The sequence below is a fragment of the Plectropomus leopardus genome, chromosome 21 (assembly GCF_026936395.1).
Source record: "Plectropomus leopardus strain MGB_pleo_1.0 chromosome 21, ASM2693639v1, whole genome shotgun sequence".
Taxonomy (NCBI): Eukaryota; Metazoa; Chordata; class Actinopteri; order Perciformes; family Serranidae; genus Plectropomus; species Plectropomus leopardus.
The window spans coordinates 1,126,831-1,143,750 of NC_142196.1; the positions used below are offsets into that span (position 1 = coordinate 1,126,831).

Consider the following 16,920-nt stretch of genomic DNA (forward strand, 5'->3'; position numbering starts at 1 on the left):
TTTGGTCAAAATGCTTTAAACAGTACAAAATTAGATGTGGGAACCAGAACTGAACTTATTCCATGTTGGTGGAAAGGGTTGTAAGAGGCTTCTGTAAGAGAATTGAAGAAGCCTCTCAGATAAGAGGTGAAACATCTTCAAGAAATTCAAGCAAGGCAAGGTGCCTATGATAAAGCACTTAGAATCAGAATTAGCCTAGCAGCAAACCTTATCTACAGAATACACACTGCTCAAAAAATAAAGGGAACATACAGTATAATCATCACAGTGTAACTCCATGTCAATCACACTTCCGGGATGTCAACCTGTCCAGTTAGAAAGCAATAATAATTTTGAATCAGTTTCACGTGCTGTTGTGCAAATGGGACAGACATCAGGTGGAAAGGAGAGGCAATTAGCAAAATAACCCCTATTAAGGAATGGTTTTGCAGGTGGTTGCCACAGACCATTTCCCTCTCCTTATCCTTTCTAGCTGATTCTTGGCTAGTTTTGCATTTTTCCAGTGCACTCGCCACTAGTGGTAATATGAGGCAGTATCTGCAGACCACAGAAGTTGCTCAGGTAGTGCAGCTCCTCCAGAATGGCACATCCATATGCACCGTGGCCAGATGGTTTGGGTTGTCCCTCAGCACAGGGTCAAGAGCGTGGAGGAGATACCAGGAGACAGGCCAGTACACCAGGAGAGGTGGAGAGGGCCGTAGGAGGGCAACAACCCAGCACCAAGACCGCTATCTGCTTCTTTGTGCAAGGAGGAACAGGAGGAGCACTGCCAGAGCCCTACAAAATGACCTACAGCAGGCCATTCGTGCGCAACTGTCAAAATCAGACTCCATGAATCAGGGGCCGACGTCCACAAGTGGGGCCTGTGCTCACAGCCTGGCACTGTGCAGCCCAAACGGCATTTGCCAGAGAACACCAGAATTGGCAGCTTTTCCATTGGCGCCCTGTTCTCTTCACAGATGAGAGCAGGTTCACACTGAACACATGTGACAGATGTGAGACAGTCTGCAGACGTCGTGGAGAACATTCTGCTGCCTGGAACATCCTCCAGCATGACCGCTTTGGGGGTGGGTCACTGATGGTCTGTGGAGGCATATCCATGAAGGGCCGCACAGACCTCCACGTGCTAGCCAGAGGTACCCTGACTGCTGTTAGGTATCGGGATGAGATCCTCAGACCCATGTCAGACCATATGGTGGTGCAATGGGCCCTGGGTTCCTTCTGGTGCATGACAATGCCTGGCCTCATGTGGCTGGAGTGTCAGCAGTTCCTGGATGACGAAGGCATTGATACTACTGACTAGAGCCTGTGCGTTCCCCAGACCTGAATCCAATGGAGCACATCTGAGACATCATTTATCGTGGCATCCACCACTGCCACGTAACGCCACAGACTGTCCAGGAGCTGACTGATGCCCTGATCCAGGTCTGGGAGGAGATCCCCCAAGAGACCATCCATCAGGAGCATGCCCAGATGTAGGTAGTGCATACAGGCACGCGGAGGCCATACACACTACTGAGCCACATTATGAGTTGTCTTGAGGAAATTCACAGAAGTTGGATTAGCCTGTGATCTCATTTTTCCCCTTTGATTTTGAGTATGATTCTGAATCCAGTCCTCATTGGGTTAATGATTTGGGTTTCCATTGATCGTTCGTACATTATTTTGTTCACAATGTTGGGCGGCACGTTGGCGTCGTGGTTAGCACTGTTGCTTCACAGCAAGAGGGTTGGAACGGGGTTTGGTCCGTGGGCGGGGGCCCTTCTGTGCAGAGTTTGCATGTTCTCCCTGTATCTTCGTGGGTTCTGGGGTCTCCAGCTTCCTCCCACAGTCCAAAGACTTGCAGCTCAGGTTAATTGGTGACTCTAAATTGCCCTTAGGTGTGACTGTGAGCGTGAAAGGTTGTCTGTCTATATGTGTCAGCCCTGCGATAGTATGCCGACCAGTCCAGGGTGTGCCCTGCCTTCCGCCCGATGACAGCTGGGATTGGCTCCAGCGCCCCCGCAACCCTTACGAGGTCAAGCAGTTACAATGAATTACACTATGTTATCAATAAAGATTTTGAAATGGAATATTTCATTCATCGAGATCTGGGATGTGTGATTTAAGTGTTCCCTTTATTTTTCGCAGTGCCTTGTATTTTAAAAATGCATAGAATTTGCATGTTGTGGTGTGATCCCTGAACTATTGCCTCAATTTGCAAATGAATCTAGTACAAGGTTTTCACCATACACAGATAGACATTCAAATATTAATACCTTGAGCACAGTGATGACATCTGGGGGATACGTAAGACCAGCCATGTTGGAGGTTCGTCTGTACATCCTGAAATATACTCATGGACATAAACCACAGCACAAAACAAGCCAAAACACACTGAATGCTACACTGACTAGTGTTTTTTTCTTTTTCCTTTTGTTTTTTAAAATTGCCGATCATATGTTCTTATCAACTTACAGAGAAAAGAAGATGCAGTTCTTCTAGTTTCTACATTCACTATAGGTTATCAGTTGGCAGTGAGTCTAGCTGGTGACACCACAACCTAGGGATAATAATATCAGCCCGTTCTCATTCAGAGCTCATCAAATACCACTGCTTCGACAGAGCTTCTGATATACAGTCGCAACACCAAAAGGCACGTTTGTGTGCACATGATATCCCTGGATAGCAGCAGTTGAAAATAGGGTTGCGAACCAAACAGGTTGTGTTTTTAATATATGCCCCTGGACCACCAGAGGGCTCCTGCATCATCAGACGTGGCCAGATGGAATCAATGTAAGGAGCATGAAGGTGAATATGCTTGTAGAGGATTACCATTCAGTCATATGTTCATTCAATGACTTTTGCATTGCACGTCACTGTTCCAGCAGCGGAGGGATCCTCAGTTAAAACATAAGTTAGAAAGCATTTTAAAAACAATGACTTGCATCATGGCAGACATTTTAGCCAAAATTCTAGATGGACGCCAGTTACATAAAATTAGGTGAATAAACTATAGTGTTTCTGAAGAGTCTGTGTTTTCTGAAACATGCTGTTTTTTTTTACATAGTATCTATCAAAGCCCAGGAGAAATATTAGAAGGAGGGTGATGCACAAGTGCACTAATTATGTGCAAGTATGTTTCCACAGGAAACTCAAGTATGATTACAAGTGGTCGCTTGTCCAGCTTGTATAGAGATGTAGTGTATTCTGTTGCCAAATTGAGACTCTTGTGACTATTTTTATTCATGTACAGTCAGTCACCTGATGACCGATAACAGAATGAAATGCCAACTACCCCACTGTGTGAACAGCTGTCATGAAACACCAAATAAGTAGTCAAGCATCAGTTAGTTTTCTGTTGTTGCAGGTCAGTGTGGATGTTGAACTGAATATGAACTTATGTGAATGAAACCCTATCATAAATGTAAACACTTATGTGTGCACTTCAGACTGTTAACAATGTCACACTGGCTCCACTTCCAAGCTTATCATTGAATAATTACACAGTAGGTTTAAACCAGAAACATTTTAACAGCGCAGACCCAACAAACCAAACCTCTCCACAAAGATGCCCGCCTGCACGGCATGGACGATGCTGCGGAAGCGTGGCTTATCTTCGTTACGGCGCAGACCTCTCTGCCGGGTGAAAGTGGAAGCCAGCCAGTCCCGAACCTCTGATGGCACTGAGTCCGACTGGATGTTACTCAGCTCATCCTCTGGATCCACCAGCCGCCTGCAGGGCGGCACACATTCACAAAACAACACAAACTTAAATGATGTACAACTTCAACATACTATTTATGACTTCGCAGTTGCTCTATTAATGTTTATTGAACACACACTCTCTCTCTCCACAGCTGGTAATTGATGACTTTACTTTTTCAGAAAAGTAGATGGTTTCTGTCTGTTGTAAGCTAGCAATGTTTCATTCTAACATTCTAAAAATGCAATGCAACCAATGCAATGTTTTAAGCAGCAAGTTTTCTTTTAGTTCCCAGAATGTTCTCCTTAAAGTTAGGATAACAATTTCATTTATTTATATATATATATATATACTATATATATATATATATATATATACTATATATATATATATATATATATATATATATATATTTGTTAACATACCATATTACATTGCATTTCCATAAAAAAACATGTTCTAAATGTTACTTTGAAAATGTCCTTTTTTTGTTGTCATGTAACATTATGACAATGTTTTACATTCTATGACCTGTCACCTCTTAACATCAACAAAACATCTTCAGAATGTTCCAAAACGTGACATCTTAGTCAGCATTTAACCTTGTAGGAACATTATTTAAAATAACTAACATCCTGAAAACATTCTTTGAGCATTAGATTAAAATGTTCTTTAAATAATATTAATGTAATGTTCTTTAAAACATTATTCCAACTTTTAGATAATGTTTGCCAATGTTGTGGGAGCAAAAAAATTAAACTTAATTCAAAGTAGATAGCCGTTATTGTATTACACCTGTCTTTTAGTATGGAATTGTCAACTATTGGAATTGACGTGGCATTCACATGACACTTTTCACATGACTTTAGGTTTTTCAAAGAGTAATTGAGCATGCAGTATTTAAGTGTTCAAAACCCTACCAGCAGTATTGCTAAGTAATGACAACAGTACAGCCAGTTACTCGGTCCACTTCTCTCCAGGTCTTTTTCAAAACTGTGAATGATTTGTTTTTTCTACTTTTATACATTTTGTAGCTCTACGGGATCTGTGAACTTTGATTATATCATAAATCATCATGTGGTCATAAATATATTGTCATTAATGCTGATTAAAGCTGCACAGCCCAAAGCTTTAGGTCAACAATCGTTTCTTAAACAACTGTTTATTCATTTTTTATTTTTTTCCAGTCTCCCTTGCTCTTCTGTGTCCCAAATGTACACATTCATGGGGAGGGTTATGGTATCCCAGTCCTGCAAGTGTTTGCTCAGTATCATTACTATCCTTTGAAGAGGACCTACTATGCTTTTCTTATTTTCTGTCATACATAAAAAGTTACATTGTCAGATGTTAAATATTTGATGTGGCCAGAGTTTCATATCGCGATGTAAACATCATTCTGAATACTCTGTTTCCAACTGTTATTTTTACATTTGCATTGACAAGCTGATGTCAGTTCATGAGGGATTTCTTGATATGGTCATGTGCACCAGACAGGCTACTGCAAGTGTTTACATTACATACACTGCTACATGTAGCTACATGTTAATATCGGGAAAACATGTTATCTGGTTGCAAATGTTAATTTTTCCCTAATTTCAGATGATATTGTGAAGATTTTGGTTTAGATGCTTTTATTGGTGATTTTTCACAGTAGATTGTGCTGCTGGTCTCTGGTATTGTCATTTCCCCACTTCAATGATGGTGCAGAATCACGCAAAGTGCAGATGTGGAAGACCCCCGACATGCTGACCAATTAAAGCAGGCTTTTTTGGGAGGACAGCTTAAACGACAGGCACTACAATGGAACATTTCAGGCAGAAGGTGAATACAGGTGATCCAGCAAAAAACTATATTTTTTGAACATATTCAGGTTAGTGTTGTTACTAGTACCAATACTAGTACCCTTAAAAGTGATACAGAAACTGACTATAGCTGATAGCTGCGGTGGTAGTGAGCCAATCACACGGTCATTAGCTGCAAAGAATTCATGAGTTTGAAATGATCTGTCTAGATGTTGTCATGTGTGAAAAGACCCAAAATGAACACTCTAAGCAGACTACTTGATGACAATTTTTGTATAGGAATGATTTAATCCCAAATTTAAGTACTTATATTGTATTGAAAAGTCTTAATATAGTAGCACTTCTCACACCACTGCTCAAAAGACAATTAATCAGTAAATCAATTCGGACAGGTAGAAGCATTATTCAGCCTTTTTTCAACAAGTATCCACTTGTTGTAAAACAAAAATGAGCTTTTGGTATGACACAGTGCATGCATAAGTCTGGTGTGATAAAAGCAGTACTGAGCTGAAATCTCTTGCCTGGTTTCCTCAATGTACAGAGATTCAAGGACTGAGGCAGCATACTCCAGGTTTTTCTTCAGATCCACCACAGACGCCTCCCCCCTCTCCAGCTGCTTTACAAGACATCGCAACCTGCAACACAGAACCGTCACACCAACACCTGCCCGGGCATACATAGGCATAGAATTAGAGGTCAGGGTAAGAGGAGAAAATATACCAGACACACAGCAGCATTACAACTTACTCACTCATTCATGATGTGAAGATTTTGACGGCTGATGACACTCTTGTGTAGTTGTTAACCTTTAAATTAAAAAGCATCCTTTAAAATTGAACTCATTTCTACAGTCTGTTTCAGGGGCCACCTTCCAAGCAAAATTTGGGATTATTAAAACAAACACCCTGTGAAGACATGGCATTAAGATGCATCTCAGGTGATCTGATCAGAAGTGGACAGCATGAAATGCAGGTGTTAAAAGCCACAAAGACACTTTTCTGATCTGATCACTTAAACCAGTGGTTCTCAAACTTTTTTCAGTGATGTACCCCCTTAGAAATATATTTTTAGTCAAGTACCCCCTGACATGGGCAAAACATTTTTGGAAGAAAAAAGAGGTACAGTGCTGTAAAATCAATGTCTGATTTATTAAAGCCAAACAACTTATGTCAGTGAACCTGACAAATACATTCATATTGCAAACATTGCATGTAGAAACAAAAAAGAAAAACAGAAGACGGTGACCACCAGGAAGGTGGTCACCGTCAAAACTCAAATATGCAAAACGCTGCTAATTTATATTGGTCTCTGTAATGGTACAAAATAAAAAATATACATAAATAACAAAAATGTGTTCACAGAAATACATCTATAACTTAATTATAAATAAATAATATTTTGTTTAAAAAATAAATTAACTTAATAAATAAAGATTTGCTCACAAAACATAATTAACGTTACCTCTTTTAGGATCAAAAAAAGAAGACTGCACTTTAATCACTTTGCATTGAACATTTGATTTGATTTGAACAGCATGTAACGCAGTGATTTATGAACAGGAAAAAAATGTACTCAGTACATTTTAGTGGGAAATATGGGCTTGCACCTCACTGAGGATCTTTGTCATTCTTGGTGGCAGGGAGGCAACTGCAGTGATCAAGCTCTTCTCCAGGCACAGTCTGTTTCTTTGCTTTGTTTTGATCAGCATCATTGCTGAGAAGGAGGCCTCACATAAATATGTGGATGCAAAGGGTAGCAGCTGCTCCAAAGCTTTCTGTCCCAGCTCAGGGTGCTCCTGCCTCACACACACCCAAAACTGTGTGAGAGTGGATGCACCAAACTTCATCTGCAGGCCACGGTCAGATGCTACTTCCATCAGTTTTTCCTGATGAGTGACAGGAAGCTTGCTTCTGTTTGCTTCATACAAGAGAAATGGGTTTCTCACCCAATCCAGCTGTGCAGATTTCTCATCCATGTCAGCAAAGTAGGAGTGAAAACCACTGATCAAGTTAGCCAAATGTCCCACTATGACTAACTTCACCAGAGCTGTCGCCACATCCTCATTGGAGAGAAAAGCATCCAGTTGAGGAAAGCAGGTGAAATCCTCCTGATCACATGCCCTTTTCCACATCTCTGCTTTCTTCAGGAAACCACCCACCTTGTCATACAGGTTCAGGATGCTGGTGTCCTTGCCCTGCAGGGACATATTCAGTTCATTCAGTTTCCTGAATATATCTGCCAGATAGCAAAGCTTTGCAAGCCAGTCCGTGTTCTCAAACAAGGTGGCATGGGGAGATCCGTGCTCTGTCAGGAAGGTGTGCACTTCAGCTCGCAACTCAAACAGCCTGTTCAGTATTCTTCCACGAGACAGCCAGCGCACTTCAGTATGCAGGAGCAGTTCTGTGTGTTCAGCTCCCGTATTTTCACAGAGGCTGCGGAACAAACGTGCGTTAAGTGGCCTTGACTTGATGAAGTTTATAACTTTAATGCTGTCGTTCAAAACATCGTGCAACACAGGGCTCATTTTCTTGGACGCTAGCGCTTCCCTGTGTATCACACAGTGCGTCCACTTGATGTCGGGGTTTTCTTTTTTAATCCGCGCTATGAGCCCTTTCGCGCTGCCCGTTATTGATGCAGCCGCATCTGTGCAGACGCTGCTGCAGGATTTCCCGCTGATAGCGTTTTCGGTGAAAAACATGTTAACGACATTAAAAATGTCCTCTCCGGTTGTTCGCCCCTCCATTTCTTTGCAGAATAGAATGTGTTCACAGATGTCGTCCGTGTCAACGTATCTTACAAATGCAACAAGTTGCGCATTTCCACTCACATCTGTGGATTCATCCAGCTGCAGTGAAAATGAGTCGCCAAGTTTCCCCACAACTTATTCGACAATGTCCGTGCCCATGTTATCTATTCTGCGGCAAACGGTGTCATTAGACAGAGGCACAGTTTTTAATGTATCCGCTGATTTTTTGTCCAGCATAGTTTCGGCCAATACAACAGCGGCGGGGAGCAGTAGGTCTTCCGCTATGGTGAACGGTTTTTTGGCTTTAGCAACGAGCAAAGACACCGCGTAAGAAGCCTCCAGGGCTTTGGCTGATGTAGTGGAGGCTTTTCGCATTGTGGCTTGGGATGACTTGAAGTCAGAAAGTTTTCTCCTGAAGAACTCTGGTGGCTTACCAACGTGACATCCATGTTTTGTGGTGAGATGCCGCTGGAGATGTGCCGGCTTCATGCTAGCGTTGGCTAATTTCTCCCCGCAAAAAAAAACACCGTGCCTGTGGTGGGTCAGAGCTCGTGGACGTAAATCCCATTAAAACATACTCTTCCATGTACTTTCTGTACTTCGTCGGCTCTGGTTTTGCCTTCTTTTTCACTTGTTTATCCGTACTTTCAGCAGCATTGCTGCTGCGCTTTAGCCACGTCTCCATAGTAACAGTGTTATCCGGTAACGACAGGTCGTTGACGAGTGCGCTGGGTCAGTGGGTCAAACTAACTTGGTGGGGGGGGGCAGTTTTATTTTAAAGGATATTGAAACTAAATATTGAATATAAAATTCAGTGCATGAACACACATTTATATTTTATCGTACTTTTTACAAAATAATTTTCCCCCAGTACCTCCACGTACCCCCAGGGGTACTCGTACCCCCATTTGAGAACCACTGACTTAAACCACTTGCTGAGGTGGTCTGCCACACATTTGAGCATGTCTATTGTAGTATGAATGCTAACACTGTCATGATCCGTCTCCGTCGAGAAATATGTCATCAGTGCAAGACATGGTGGTTATTATGAAGACAGCACGTTTTTTAACTTACCTATTTCATGTTGTGTTGGACAAAGTGTTGCCCTTGTTTTGCCCGACAGGAGATGTGTCGAATTCCACTAAACACTGAATATCTCCAGCTGTACTGACACACCTGCAAGCATGAGTAGCGAGCAGCTACAAAAGCAGCTAGGAAAAGTGCGGATGTAATAACTGTGTGCGGAACTGAAATGAAATCTGAACACAACTGGTCAGCTGAAGACGCATGTTTCGGATTGGGTATGAACGGTGATGTTTCTCTGCTGTCTACTTGGGTTTGGATCACCAAAATGCATGCCAGTACCAGGTTTAAACAGCGTCAGTCTTGCCAAATGTCCAAATGATGCATCTCCCACCTCACTGCAGATGAAAATACTGAGATGTTTTAAAACTTCCAGAACTTGGCGGATTCAATAATCAGACCCAAACAGCCAGGATCCAAGGACCAATGTGTATCTTCATCTGTCAGCTACAGACTTGCATGAAATTTGCTATGGATACTCTAGAAATGATGCCTTTGTACATCGTGATTGTTTGAGTTTCTGTAAGTGTTGTTCGTGTGTGTGTGTGTGTGTCAGACCTGATAGCAGTCTTTTCCATGGCACCAAGGCCGTCAGGCAGCGGCAGCTCATCAGCCAGGATTTCCTCAGCGCTGCGTGGGTCAACCAGAATCCCTTTGTGTTCAGTGATGCCAAGGCCAGCTGTGACAGCAGTACAGAGTGCATTCTGGGACTGTGAGCCTAAAAAAATTTCAAACCAACATCTTTTGCCTGCTTTTCTTTGTATCTTTAACCATACCACCACGTAACATCTCTATTGCACACCTCAGGATAGTGAGTTGAAATACAACACCAATTCCAAATATTTTGGGATTCTTTGTAAAACTGTAAAAAAAATAAAAAATAAAAAAAATGCAATGATTGGAAAATTCTTTTCAACTATATTCAGTCAAATACAGTCCATAGACAGCACATTTATTCTTAAAGCTGATATATATATATATATAAACATTTTTTGCAAATAATGCATTTATTCAGAATTTCATGCTTGCGAAAACATTTGCAAAGCGGACAATGTGTTATTATTTATATTTTACACAGCATCCTGGTGTTGTAGGGAAAAAAAATAACTTTGGTGAACTCACGTGCAAAGCCTGCGAGTCGATGGCGGTTGCTTTCCCCCGCCTCATTGGCAACTGTATATTGAAGAATCAGCATATTTTAATTTTACATTGTCATTAGTAATACAAGTCAGACATTTAAATGCCTCATACAGCCATGAACCTCAATGCATCAAGCAACCTGAGCAGAGGTGAAATCAGCTACAGTGCATGTTAACACCCACATGAGTGTGCAGGACTGTGTGAAGCTACACTCTGTAAATGTGCCTGTTGGCAACTCCAAACACTAACCAAAAACAAATATAAAAGGTTTCATGTACTTAATTTATTAACCTTGCTGGTCTCCAACCAAATTAAGACAAATTAAGTAACTAAAATTACGTCGCACATGCAACATACAGCAACAATGTTGGGAGGATTACTTTGAAAGCATATTCCACCACAAATTACTTAATACAAAATAATCTTTGGGCACCCAAGCTCACTTGGCAGAGCAAGCACCCCATGTACAAAGGCTTTGTCCTTGCTGCAGCAGCTGTTGGTTTTTAATCCAACCTGTGACCCTTTGCTGCATGCCTTCCCCTCTCTCCCCCCCTTTCACACTCATACTGTCTGACAAGACGGAACTGGAATTGAACCCAAATGCACGACACCAGGTATCAAAAAGTCAAAAACACTTTATTTTTAAAGGCAGCAGCAAAGTTTTCACAAAGGCAGAAGCAAAACTCAAAATCACTTGGAAGAGGAAACAAAGTATCAACAAAAAATCACTCAAATGAGGTACAAGAAAAAAAGAGTTCAACAAAGTATCAAATGAAAATAGGTTTCAAACCTGAACAATGCAATTGAGCAAGGAACAACAAAAACTTGACTTGGGCATAGGTAAGGCGATGGTTCACTGGCAGACTGGACGAGACAAACTGGCACAGAACAAAGGGAGACGCAGACTATATATACACAAGGTAAGGGGAAACAGGTGGAGACAATCAGGACAGGGCCGACAATCACACTGGCGGGAAAACACACAAAGGGAGGACATGGGTGACCTGAAATGAGAGGAGAGTTAGGATTTCAAAATAAAACAGGAAATCACAAGACAAAAAAAAACATCTTAACATAATTTCCTTGACATGACAGTGTCCTATCCAATAAAAAAGGCAAAAAAATAATCAAATTCAAAATTGTCTTGCTGAGCTCTTTGGTCTGGGTCTAATATTTTCATGCAAAAAAACACAACTGGCAGTTTATCTCCTTTGTCATTGTCTTGCTACAGCTGCAATGCACAAACGTTTTTTTCCTTATATCTGTTTTTGAGGAATGCCTCATATGGATTTCACACTGTGTCCTGTGAGCAAGCGAGTGTCACTATTAGTCCAAACTGAATCTGTTAAATATGCACTACTGTTATGTCATGTAAACAAACCACATAAACCCAAATATCAACTGTGTTCAGCTTGAGACATAACCAGTTACAAAATGAGTGAGTGCTTGCTGTCTTTTCATGTTTGTTTTTTAAATAGAAAACACAGGTTTTACACTGTGATATTTACTGAAAATGGCAAACAATAAGCCAACACCAGGTACCTTGTCAAGAGCATTTGAAATTTACCAGAGATGTTCAGGTCCCTGGCGATCTCCCTCTAGCCAGCTGACACCTTATTTAGATTTTTGTAGTAAAATAAGGAGGTATCATACTGACAGCTCCTCATTTCAACTTTTTGAATCCATCCATGATCCATTCCAGAGCTTTCAAAGTGAGTAACAGGAATAAATAGAAACAGACGACTGACAAAAGTTCAGCTTGAATGGCAGTGCTGCAGCACCAGTGTTGCCAGATGCACAATAATTATTATTTTTATAATAATTTTGCCCTTTGTATGACAATTAATAATTCCAAAATTGCTGTAATGTACGATAATTTGACCATTGTGACACTAAAAATAAGCACTTAAGTTTATACGTCTCATTTTAATATATATATTTATTACCTGGCTTCTACATCTGTGTTAACATGACATCTCACATGATGTCCTACTAGGTCAGCATGCTGGAAAAAAAAAAAAAAAAAAACTGACATCAGCTGTGGGCTGAGCCCTGTAGACTGAGAAATGTAAGGCAGTTGGTATGGGTAGATTTGTAGATGTGTCAAAAAGTTATTTAAATACTTGTTTACTAAAGATAGAAATTTAACCCATTCGTTCTTGTGATTGTGATTGGCGTATGATATTTTTTCTCAAAATACAACAGTTAGCCTCTTGTACAATAGTTTAACATTTAAAATCTGGCAACACTGTAAGGCGCTTACACCCAGTTGAAACATTTTCTTAGAAAATAATACAATTAGACTGACACCCACTTGCATTTAATTCAGTTAGGTCACGATGTTAGAACAAATAAAAGTAAAAAGTAATCCCTGCAAGTAATCTATTTTTTAAGACAGTGGATTTTTAAGAATACAATTGATATAAACTGTAATTTTAACTGAACAAAGTTACTAACATTTTGTATTTTAGATGTGTAACTTAATTATATGTGTTCAGTTAATTCCCATCCTTGTACATAAATAGGTACAAGAGAGTGAGTAAATATGTTCCATACATGGATAAATATAGAACAATGTGCAACCCAGGAGGACACCTGACCCTTTCTGTTTTTAATGGAAGCCACTCAGAAAGAGCAGAGGATTACTGAATGTGTGTGTCTCTGTGTGTGTGTGTGTGTGTGTGTGTGTGTGCGTGTGTGTGTGTGTGTGTGTGTGTGTGTGCGTGCGTGTGTGCGTGGTTGGAATCAGGCAGAGGAGGAGGATATAAAGAACAGCCACTTCATTAGTGATAGTGACTCCCTGAGCTCAGCTGCCTAACAACTGACAACACACACACATTTATTTGCACCAGTCAATATTATGTCAGTCATGTCCCAATCTCTTCCTGTTACCATAGAGACAGCAGTCAGTAAACACACACACACACACACACACTGTAAAATTACATGACCTTCTGTTCTATTAATGTGAATAAAAACATGTTACTGATTCTGCATTATATTTTTTGTATTATCAAAGTCTATTAGCATTAGCATTATTATCATCCTATATTGTGTATATATTGCATTCTAATTGTGTGTCTCATCAAACAAAAGGACAGCTTTGGTTTAAATGTACTTACTGTAACCAGGAAAGCTTGGCTGAAAGATTGGCTGTTTTACTGGCACTCTTTGGATCATTAAATTTGCTTGCACAGCAGTCACATTTAAGTATTAACATGTGCAGGGCATTATCAGAGAATGCTCAGATGGGTCATTTTGTAAGACAATGACTAAGTCCCATTTAGTATCAGTATGGTGGCATTTATTTAGGGATTATTGCCGCTTTCCACATTCTCAAAGGTCAAATAGCACAGACAGCTGCAGCAGAGAAAAACATTTCTAATGTAACATTTGGGGAAAGCAAGTGCAAAACAGCTGTCTGTGTTTTTTGTATGCATTCCTTCTATTGTCAGCCTTGTGGCTATTTCCCACTTATTTTGAAGTCATCAAAAAACTTTACTTTTGCAATGCTTTTGGCATGAAATCCTGGCACAAAAAGCCACTTTTTTGCATCTGCATGATAAAACACTCACCGCCTCTCCTTCTCTCATCAGAGTCCTTTACTCAGATTGACAAATAGAAAAGGAGCCACCTGCTTAAATGATAACGTATTTTGCTGAATTTCACTGAATCCAAGGATATTACAGTTCCTGATATCCTGGAAACTGATGCGAGAAAGAAGTTTATTAGCCAACGCCCACACAAGGGATGCTAGTTTAGCTGGTGCCCATTTTCTCCATCTTTCCTCAATATTTGATGTTTACATTTGAAAAAAAGCAGCTAGCTAGCTAGAAGTTGTCAGAAGGAGAGTTTACAGCCTGGTAAGTTTCCTGGTAAATTTAATTATCCTGATGGGAGACTCACAGCCACACCAAAGCAAAATAGACATGAAGGCCTAAATTTAGCACAAATTTAATGGAGCTGACAGAAACGCCAGTGGACCCTTTTGCATCATGATGACATTAATGAGGTCTAACACTGATGTTGAGTGATAAGGCCTGGTTCACAGTTGACATCTCAAAAGTGTTGGATGGGTTTGAGGTCTCTGTGTTGGCCAGTCAAGATCTTCAAAACCTTATTGGGGAAGTAATTTCTGTATGGAGCTGGCTTTGAGTACAGGGACACTGTCATGTTGAAACAAGAAAGGGCAAACACAAACTGATATCACAAAGTTAGAAGACCATTGCTTTCTACAATATTAGAAAGACCTGTCTCGTCCACATGGAACGCGGCAAAACAGTGTCAGGTTGAACAACTGCTGGTAACAATGTAATTTAATGAGCAAGTGGGAGGGGCAGTGGATTGGTCCAACAACCCCAAACTTACAAGTGGGAGTCTGATGATTCTTCTTGTGAGTGTGATGGGGGTTTTTCTATACCTTAACATAAGCTTCCCTCACCTAATTCCAACCATCCATGACTTTGTTAGCTAATCCTCATCATCTGTGCCAGCATGTGTGTTTGTTGACATTGTGACATTGGTTGTGATGGGCTGTTTGTGCCTAAACATAACCATGGCCACTATGTGCTTGTATTGATTTGTATCACAGTAGCAGCATCTGAACATGAAGAGCAGACAAAGAGGGATACCTAGAGCATGATATGTAGATGCGGAAGTCCACTGCAAAGCAGGAATATGTTATAACTTGGGATGGGAACATGTGTCAACAAAAGCACATGGTGGGATTACATGACAGGTGGTTATGTTTAAGCAACAAAAGCACACAGCAACCAACACCAGGACATCACCAATAGCACATGCTGGCACATATGGTTTGGTTTAGGAAAAAGGGACACTTGGTAAGGTGTAGAAAAAAAAACAAACTCACCGGAATCTTGCATGAAGGTCCAGGGTTTGTTGAATCCATCATCCCTCCTTCCTGCCCACTAAGGAAATTGGTGTTCCTTATACTACGTCCTTCATGCAGTGTTTCAAGCTGACCCTGTCCAGTGCAATATCATACGAAGTTCTGTCCAACAACATTCTACTGTATACTGATGCAGACCTTCCAAATATCATGCTGTCACGGCAGTTGCCATACAGCATTATGGCGGCGGCAAAAGTTGGCTTTTGGCTGCAGGATCTCTCACCAAAAGCACTGCAAAAGTGGCTGTATTTGATGACTTCAGAATGAGAACAGGCTGGAAATTCCATTGGAACCAAGGAGCCAAAACCAGCAGAAAGTTTTAAGGGGTCCCAGAATATAGGCTGATTCACATTCATAATAACATAACATAATATTTAAAGGAGTTGTGTTATGGATTTGGATAACTACACTTTAGACTGGATCATGTAGAAATAATAATGATTGTGTTAAAGCTGTCAGCCATCTGCTAGAAACATTTACTGAACTTGACAAATGCATGGCACGTGTATTGCCTTGGTTTGGTATTTTGGGAGATCTTAAGCTTCTTCACCCTTGGTGTGCTTAATGTGGCTTTGCTCTGGGTGTCTGGAGGTTAAGATAAGAAGAAGACCTTGCAGATGTCCCCGACTCCCATGTTAAGTAGTCTGGAACCATGGTTACACATCACTGTTTTGCTTTCTCCCAGGTGTAATAATTATACATGACTGTGTATGATGTGGGGCACACGGTACAAAGCTGAGTACCAACATCTTCTCTAACCAGATTGGTGTTATAATAAACATATATATTTCCACATTCAAATAAGGGTAACATCAAGTTATGCTTTTGTCAATCTAAATGTAGACTGACCAGGGGTACAAGTTCTCCACATAATGAGCATTGGAGTACATGTTACAGACAGGGGAGAATGTACCCGGAGAGTAAGCACCTGTTATGCAAATACAATAAACCCTGAGTAAAGAATGCCACCTGTTCAGCAACACAGCAGTACCAAACAAAACCTCTCTTTCACACACCCATAATCAAGCACACACACACACACACACAGACACACACATAGAAATCCTACCACTCTGTAGCAAAGAGTCTCTTACCTATGGTGAAGCTGAAGCCATCAATGCTGAAAGTGGCACTCCGACACTTTTTAAATCCCTGTTTTTTAGACGTGGCTTCTGTCATCGTGGCTCTTGATGTGCTCGTCTCTGCTCTCTGTTGTGTCAGCAGCTGAGTGTGGAGAGCAGAGCACAGTTTCCCAGGAGAAGAGTGAGCCCAGAGGCTGGTCCCCTCTGAGTGCCTGTATCCCTGGTAGTGCTGAAGTCCCGCTGGAGGCTGGTGGTGCTGCCGAGCTTTCAGCAGTCGTGTTCAGGAGGAATGCTGTCACCCCCTCCTCCTCCTCCTGCCTGCTTTTCATCCCTCAAGGCCACTGTGATCCTGCAGGAGCACTCACAATAGCAGCTCTTTCACTCTGTCGCTCTCCTTTTTCTCTCTCCATCCCTCACAGCTGACTCAGCAGGAGACGTATTTCTTTTTCCCCTGTGGTCTGCTATATGGCTAA

General features: G+C 41.2%; 1 protein-coding gene across 3 annotated transcripts in view; it reads right to left on the reverse strand.

The window, feature by feature from the left end:
* The window catches only part of pde1ca (phosphodiesterase 1C, calmodulin-dependent a), a 30,775-nt gene extending 13,855 nt beyond the window's left edge, over positions 1-16,920 (reverse strand). The window contains exons 1-6 of one of the 3 annotated variants that reach the window (XM_042510765.2): positions 16,460-16,920; positions 10,439-10,489; positions 9,875-10,034; positions 6,009-6,122; positions 3,539-3,715; positions 2,259-2,325 (exon numbers count right to left, since the gene is read on the reverse strand). In XM_042510765.2, coding sequence (XP_042366699.2) covers positions 2,259-2,325; positions 3,539-3,715; positions 6,009-6,122; positions 9,875-10,034; positions 10,439-10,489; positions 16,460-16,544 — 654 coding nt within the window. In that variant the 5' untranslated portion in view covers positions 16,545-16,920. Of the gene's footprint in view, positions 1-2,258; positions 2,326-3,538; positions 3,716-6,008; positions 6,123-6,238; positions 6,722-9,874; positions 10,035-10,438; positions 10,490-11,246; positions 11,324-16,459 lie in introns of those variants that run through there. The other 2 variants (XM_088072074.1, XM_088072073.1) reach the window with 2 other exon arrangements.